This window comes from Glycine max, chromosome 7 (genome assembly GCF_000004515.6).
Source record: "Glycine max cultivar Williams 82 chromosome 7, Glycine_max_v4.0, whole genome shotgun sequence".
In the NCBI taxonomy this organism is placed as follows: Eukaryota; Viridiplantae; Streptophyta; class Magnoliopsida; order Fabales; family Fabaceae; genus Glycine; species Glycine max.
In genome coordinates, this window is record NC_038243.2 from 39,930,343 (window position 1) to 39,939,076 (window position 8,734).

General features: G+C 37.1%; 1 protein-coding gene and 1 pseudogene across 1 annotated transcript; one reads left to right on the plus strand and one right to left on the minus strand.

The window, feature by feature from the left end:
* The first annotated feature begins 801 nt into the window (after positions 1-801).
* On the plus strand, positions 802-3,828 carry LOC100792565 (DNA-directed RNA polymerases II, IV and V subunit 3). The gene is made up of 3 exons (XM_003529377.5): positions 802-1,361; positions 1,912-2,149; positions 3,377-3,828. Exons 1-3 carry the CDS (start codon positions 913-915, stop codon positions 3,647-3,649), a joined length of 960 nt encoding a protein of 319 aa, XP_003529425.1. The 5' UTR covers positions 802-912; the 3' UTR covers positions 3,650-3,828.
* A 965-nt stretch (positions 3,829-4,793) lies between these two features.
* LOC100793095 (protein NAP1-like) lies at positions 4,794-8,465 on the minus strand (annotated as a pseudogene).
* Between the last annotated feature and the right edge of the window lie 269 nt (positions 8,466-8,734).

Consider the following 8,734-nt stretch of genomic DNA (forward strand, 5'->3'; position numbering starts at 1 on the left):
AATATTGCTTTGTTTTTTTTTTAAAATTATATTTATTTTCATGGCTGCAATGATCTTGACAATGGTTGATTTAAGGTTGATTAAAATCCTTATTATTGACTTTTTTTTTACAATTATTTGAAATGGGTGTGAATAATAGATTAAGTTCATGCAGTTCTGTGTTGATGCAATGAGTTCAATGATCAAACACTAATAATCCTTTAGCCTTCACTTTCAGGAAAAAAAGACACAATATGAAAAAAAGTATAAACAACATCTCTTTATGAAAATTAAAGAAGCTACGAATTTTGCATACCATTTTGCAATTTTAAAAAATCGTGGTACTTGATTAATATAGTAATGGTGTAAATTGATATTGCTGATGATAAAAGTTAAATTTCTAATTTTCCATCAATGACTCGTATAAATTTTTAGCTTCCGGCAGATGACCAATAACTTGTGATGGAGTGGGTTGAAAGAGTGGGGGACAAATTTGTCAAGAAATGAAAGTGATAGAAACAAGGTTGCCATTTTAGTTTTATGATTAATTTATTTTATTATTATTTAATTTGATCTTAACCATTCAAATATTTTAATAATAAATCTAAAGGTAAATAATATTTTGATAATAAATTGATCCAATCAATTCATCAATCCCATGTGATATTATTTTTCCATGACATTTGAGTCTCCATCACATTAGACTGACATAACAAAAGAAACTAATGATAAGATTATTATGTCATTATTTTTACATATTTAAAAATTAAATATTTTTTTCGTCTTTCAAAAAGTACCAAATTAACGAAATTGAGTATTTATCATTTAAATTAAGAGCCCGAACGCTTGGGGTTTGGAAAAGGGTTTTACATTTTATTCGTTCTCCGGTGAGAAACAGAAACACACAGAAGACAGAGTGAGACGCTTCTCACGATGGAGGGAGGAGTATCCTACGCGCGCATGCCTCGGGTCAAAATCCGCGAGCTGAAGGACGACTACGCCAAGTTCGAGCTCCGCGACACCGACGCGAGCATCGCCAACGCGCTGCGGCGCGTGATGATCGCGGAGGTGCCGACGGTCGCCATCGACCTCGTGGAGATCGAGGTCAACTCCTCGGTGCTCAATGACGAGTTTATCGCTCACAGGCTGGGCCTCATCCCCCTCACTAGCGAGCGCGCCATGTCCATGCGCTTCTCACGTGACTGCGACGCGTGCGACGGTGACGGACAGTGCGAGTTTTGCTCCGTCGAGTTTCATCTTAGGGTTAAGTGCATGACTGATCAGACCCTCGATGTTACGAGCAAGGACCTCTACAGTTCTGACCCTACTGTCAGTCCCGTTGATTTCTCTGACCCCTCTGCCACTGACTCCGACAACAACAGGTGCGTTTCTTCAACTTTTTTTAAAAGGAAAACCTAGTTTTTTTTAATGGGTTTTTATCGATTTCAACTGGGCATTTGGTTTTTTCAAATGGGTCGCCATCGATTTCAATCGGGTATTTGGTTATTTCAAATGGGTCGTCATCGATTTCAACTGGGTATTTGTTTTTTTGAAACGGCTCTTCTTTGTTTTCAACTGAGTATTTGGTTTTCTCGAATGGGTATTCTTTGTCTTCAACTCGGTATTTGCTTTTTTGAAATGGGTTTTTTTTTTATCGATTTCAATCGGGTATTAGGTTTTTTGAAATGGGTCGTCATCGATTTCAATTGCGTATTTGGTTATTTCAAATGGGTCTTCATGATTTCAACTGGGTTTTTTGCCTTCTCGAATGGGTATTCTTAGTTTTCAACTGGGTATTTGGCTTTTTGAAATGGGTCTTCTTCGTTTTGAATTGGGTATTTGTTTTTTTTTCTTCTAATGGGTGTTCTTTGTTTTCAATTGGGTATTTGGTTTTTTCTTATGGGTGTTCTTGGTTTTCAACTGTGTACTCAGGGGGATTATCATTGTGAAGTTGCGGCGCGGACAAGAGCTGAAGCTGAGAGCGATAGCTAGGAAGGGGATTGGGAAGGATCATGCTAAATGGTCACCTGCTGCAACTGTCACTTTCATGTATGAACCGGAGATTCATATAAATGAGGATTTGATGGAAACCTTGACTCTGGAAGAGAAAAGAGAATGGGTTGACAGTAGTCCAACCCGTGTCTTTGAAATTGATCCAGTGACACAACAGGTTCGGTTTTTCTCATTTGTTCTCGTGATTTGGTTATGCACTTTTCGCTAGTGTTATCTGATCCATATTCTGTGCAGAATTAATAATTACCTAGCATGTCTTCTGGTAGTTTGTTTACTGGACATTACTCTTTGGAATTTATCTTAAAAATTTGCATGCCAGTTACTTCCTTTTCAATTTTGTGCTAATTCCCTAATCCTGCACATTGTATGCTGTCCCTTTAACCTTTTGGATTGAAGTGGAGTAGAAAGTGCAATTAGAGGTACTTCTGCTTGTTTTATTTCTGTGTTCAATGATGGGCACTGATAATTTGATGTTTTGAAAGCATAATTCTTGTGAACAACGTAAGCAATCCTTGATATTGGTATTTTAGTTGTTTATAGAAACGGAAGTCTCATAGGCTTTGCAGAATCACAGAGAGAATGAACATGCAGTAAAACTAAGAGACAACTATTCTTCATATTTTGGTTGTGGCCACCTGGAAAATAATATATATCTCCTTCCAGAAAATAAGCATTAGAGTGACAATGTTTTGTAAAGTTTCTGGTTTATCTTGGTGTAAGGATGTTATTCAAATATACATGACGTTAGCACTCATATATCCCTTAAACTTTATGCCTTTTATCATTAATCTTTTGGAATCAGAGGGAATTTGTTTTAGGTAGCCTTCATCACTCCTAATGTCAAGGTAATGTAGCCTCCCTCACTTGCAATCTCAAGGTAGTTTAAAAGCAAAATTCTTCTGTCAACCCTGAAAATCAGTGGGAAAGTGAACAACTTCATACAGAATCATTCTGAAGGTGTTTACAACCTCTTGTACTTGATTGTGGAAAAGACTTTGCATAACTCAAGCACAGTTATTAATAGTGTGCTATTGAAGCATAGAATTGATTTGTGCTGTGTTTTACCTTTGTGGCTGTTGTAGCTGCAATCAGTCTCAAAAACCATTCTGATCAATCTGGCTGATTCTGTCAACCACTTAGTGGCATACATATTTTTGTCTATTTTGAATTGTTGATATGTGGTAGTGGTACTTGATAGTTAAAATAATACCCTTTTATAGGCTCTATTATGTATTGTCCCATATGCGATACACATTTGATTTGTTATTACGAGTTCTTTGATATTATGTATTGTTGAACAAAAATTTTAAATTTTGCTACCCTTCAAAATCATGTGTTGTCTTGAGGTAATTTATCATACTATGTTTTTTTTGGCTTTTATTAGGTGATGGTGGTTGATGCTGAGGCATACACATATGATGATGAGGTGCTTAAGAAAGCAGAAGCTATGGGCAAGCCTGGGCTTGTAGAAATCATTGCGAGGCAGGATAGCTTCATATTCACTGTGGAGTCTACTGGAGCGGTTAAAGCTTCTCAATTGGTTCTAAATGCCATAGAAATTCTCAAGCAGAAGCTGGATGCTGTGAGGCTATCTGAAGATACAGTGGAGGCTGATGATCAGTTTGGCGAGCTTGGTGCACATATGCGAGGAGGTTGATTAATTTGTTAGAAGGATATCAGACTTGTTTCCCACAACTTGTTTCCCGGAACTTGTTTCTTACTTGTCTTTAACTGAATACCTGCAGAACGTATTAACTTGTTGAGCCAAGGATGCTAATTAGTAATTACTGTGATTACCATTTGAAGATAGATAGTTATCTTTCACATTTTATTTTACTTAGCTTGCCAGAAACAGTGGTTACCATATGGTATTTTTTTAATCACACAAACTGGAGCTCTATCCTCTTGTCATCTGGCTTGGGGAGAGGGATAGGATTAAACGGATTAAGCAGTCTCCCAAAGAGTTAGGATCACTTAGGCTGCGAAGCTTTTAGAATATTTTACCGAGTATTTATCATGTTTGTTTTCTTTATTGTTTATAATGGTCAAAAGGGATAACTTATTGGTTTGTGAACAAATAAAAAGAAAAGTAATGTATGTGATCCTTCTCATACAAGGATAGGCCAAATTGCAGTTTTTAAAGTCTTAATTGAATTGCAACCGCAATTATATTCATATAAAAAATATAAATTTTGGTTTTGGTCTCTAGGTTTTGGTACTCATTTACTTTTAAAAAGGTGGTTCTTATTAATATTTAGTGATAATATAATATATATCTAAACATATTACATCAACTAGCGACATTTTGAAGATTTTTTAAAAAGAATTCAGTAAGTATTTGAAGATTTTTAAAAAAGTTTAATAAGTATATACTAATAGTATAGAAGTTTTTATACTGTCAAATAATTAAAAATTATATTTAATATAACTTTTAATATAGTTGTAATCAAAGTCAACATGGTTTGTTATTGGATGAAGTTAATACAAATCTTTCTCTCTTTTTAATTGATATTAAACTCTACTTATAATTTCAAGAACGAAAAGTTACTCAATTCGATTTCCCGTATTATTTGGAAACATGGAAAACTGTACCCTCTAGCTTCACAGAAAACACGAGAAATCACGTCACTAACGTGTAACCAAACACGAGCGACCTTTGCTTAACAGAAAAAACGATTGAAAGATGTGTTTATAAATGTATGCCTTTGTTGTTTTGTTATCTAAAAGATAGGGTTGTATAAAATAAATTTACGAGCAAATATCATTACTGAATAGCGATAGCTTAATAAGATCCAGGCCAACAGACTTCAAGCTGCGAGATGTCAAGATTATACTAGCAATAAATAGAATGAACACCTGGTTCTTGCTAAAACAGCAGCAAGGACTTAATATGACATTGATTTAAACTATCCAGGCGATTACAAAAGGACGCTTTAGTGCGATATACATTTGCTAAAATTTATGCAAATCTTCAACGATTTGTGCTTATAGAGACAACTGATCACTACCAGAAGGTGAATAACTTATCAGCTTGTGTTGGATATTATATCAAACAACTCACTACTTGTACGCTAATGGACCAGATCTAGACACTGCAAACCTAGGAAGTGGACTGGGGCCAGTGCTTCCTGAAGTTGAGCCTTCAACAGATTTTACCCTACTACGGCTGGCACTGTAATCCTAAGGCCCAGAACAGCGAACGTTCCTTTGCTTGTTGTCCATGCTCCTCAAGCTGCCAATATCAGCTTCATAGAGGTGCTCCTGGCTATGTGACGATGATCCTTCGAAGTACCCTGATTCGTGCCCATAATACTGTGGTGAGTCTCCACCACGAGGATGCCTTAAGACAGGAGAAGCATGTGCGAGCAACACGGCAGGTGAATGACGGGGTGATCAGTGATGTGTTTAGTATTGCCAATGGAGTGGATTGAGTATCCGCGTAGTATTGGCTGTATACTGAACGGAGAATGGCATATGGAACGTGGGTTTCCAGCGAGCTTCTTCGAAGGTAAGGTGAAATCTCTCAAAGTTGGTCTAAGAAGATAAGCTGTGCTACGAGATGAGATCTGTACATATATATATATATATATATATATATATATATATATATATATATATATATATATATATATATATATTTACCTGTGTGTTTCGCTCCAAGAATCCTGTATGATATCTGCAGAGAGTTTCACAAATAACTGCAGTGTGGACTTAATACTTGCTTCGGCTGACATATGACTTGATAATTCAGGATCCATTCTGTCACTAGCATGTCCATTTGTTAAAGACTGTCGATGCTGATGTTCCCGTTCCAATCTAGCAAACTCACTTCCGGCAATCACTGCAGAAATGCACCTGCACGGTATTATGTGGTTAGAGTGTGAAAATATGGAAATCAGTATATGCCAATGGAAATAAGTAGTTTGGCTTCTCAAATACTACTTTGGGTCAAATATATAAGAAACATAGGACAAATCATCCAGGCCAAGGAAAGTCGTATTCACATTTAATATTATCATAAATTTCAATTTCATTTCAAAAATACCCTTAAGTTTAAATGTTGTAAGAGATGGTTACATTTAATGTTAGTACTTATAATCCAATGAATGAGTGTCTAGTAAATAAAGTTAACAATAAATTATTAATCCTAAATAAGTTTGAAAACTAGTCATTATTTCTTATAATTAGGACCAAAGAAAAAGTCAATTTATTACTTATATGTAAGACCGGAAGTAATATTAGTTTACACAATGGAACCAAAATACTACACAGATACCAAATCCAACCCTACAGAATTACTGCATGGAAGTTAAGCCACTGGCATTGGACCAAGTTATAAGCATGCAAACATATTGTGAAGTATTAAACTCCATAGTGTTTACAGATACCAAGTAATTTCAGCCAAAATATAACCATACTGACCTTGCCAAGCAATGGATATTGTTACTAAAACCCTCTGTGTCAACGTTAAATGCCGTGGTGGACCAAATATTAGATGTCATGAATGTGGCAAATAAGTATGGTAACAAGCCCCATGATCCATCACTTGCACCACCAACTTCCTCCAAAATTGATCTTACCCAAACTGAATCATGATTATTAACACCTACAGTATTTGCCACTGTTCTCATTCTCCTGATTTCTTCCTTTTCTGGTACTCCATCGGGTAGATGCTTAACAACCCCATCTAGCAACGAATGTATCAAGGGAGCACCTTCTTCGAGTATAGCACCAGAAGCCTCAGCTAGTAGCTGATCAAAAGCCAGTGCAAGGCCAGCCTGAACACAAAAACCAATCCCAGTTTCCAGATCAACTATTTGCTTCACAGAAGCTTCTCTTTCAATTCTATCACCAGCATGCAGACTGGTAGCAACTGCTTCTATCACATCTCGGTTTGAGCGTAGTGAAGTGTCAATGCAATTTAAAAGAGCATCTGTGTGTTCTTTTAGCATTCGGTCTAACCTGTCCACACCATAGCCACCAAAAATACGTACAAAAGCCTGTAATTCCCTGAGATCAGTGACTGATTCTGCAAAATATCCACCAACTGGCCTTGTACTCCTGAAGCATTTATGAATTGGAACAAACAAAATCCCAGCACCTGAAACATCCTTGATTATGTTTTCAATGTACCAATTGCATACAGATTCAGTAGCCAATCCTGTATGTTGATCTGTTGGCTTCTCAAACAAGTGCAGAGAAGAAACTGGTCCTGGAAAGGCTTCTGAAAGCAAAACTTCCCGAATTCCCTGAGTAATGTCCATGCTGATGTGCTGCTCTGCAAGATGCACAATGCTAATATGTCTCTTAATCAGTGATTCCAGAACAGTTGGCCGTTGAAGATCATTATCAGTTTTCAGAACACCAAGCAATCTTCTTCTGAAGTTGCCAAGAATGCATTCTCTCATGTACTGCACAAATAGCTTGATGTGTTAAAACAATGACAGAATGAATGATATTTGGTTCAGAAACAGTACAATTTGGTATAGTGGGAGTGGATGCATATAAGTCACAAGACTTGAGTTTCGTGCACTGATTCATTACTTGAACAGCGACTAATGTTGGAACTGGATCCTCAAAATTGAGTAGTGCACTTCAAGTGTAAAGTGCAGCATTGATGACCATTGACGAGATAATCAATAACTTAATAATTTTATAAAATATAAACATCGGGAAGAGATCATGAATATGTGCCAATCTACTTCTTGAATTTTTCAATAGGTGAATATTATACGCACTTTGACCCTCTAAATCAGGCATTTAAGAGGGGAACAACTCAAACCATGAACCCAATTGACCTGACCCAAATAAGAACTCGGTTTGGTTTGGATCACTTGATCAATTCAGTTTAATGTTAGCCAATCCAATACTGTTTAGTTCAGTCTTCGGGTTCCCAGGTTTCAAACCTGAAAAACCCAAACCGTTCTTACAGCCCCAAATCACTGGAAAGTTTAAGCTAAACTTCGACTATTTAGTCCCTGCAAGTGGAAGATGTCAGATATTAGAGTAAATGAGTAGAATTACTCCCTATTCTGTTGTAACTATAGTTAGCTATGTTAGTTGAGTTAGTTGACCTCAACTAACGTTAGGTTAGTTGACAGTTACTAATGTTAGTTGTAACAACTGTTTAGCTCTAGTATAAATACTAGAGATAACTATAGTTAATATCAAAAACAACATTTCTGAATTCTGAGATTTTTCTCTCTTTTCATTTCTTAAATCCTTTTATGCTATCATAAAGCTCTTGTTTCAATCCTGAGTTTCAATGGCTTCCACAAAAAATTTTTAACCTCACCCTCCCCCTCCACCACCGAGTTCTTCAGCTCCGGTAACAGAGTCTTCGATTCCTTCTATTCCGGTGCTGATTCCGACGGTGTCAGCGATTCCTCAGCTACTCCGACGACGACAACAGTTCCTCCGTTCACTCCAACAGCGGATCCACTGATCACATTGACAGCGATGCCTCCATTCATTCCGACAGAAGTCCCTCCTTTCATTTCAATGGCAGTTCCTTTGTTCACTTCGACGGTGACTCCAGTGGTTGCAACACCGCTTCAGTTGTTCCCTACTCCGACGGCGATTCCGACAGCTGCGTCTTCGAAACTCACAAACTCAAACTACTTGCTGTGGTGTCAGCAAGTTGAACCTGTGTTGAAAGGTCATTGCCTTCATCACTTTCTGGTCAATCCTACAATACCTCCACCATTCAGAATCCTACAGACTATAGTTGATTCTCTTGGTT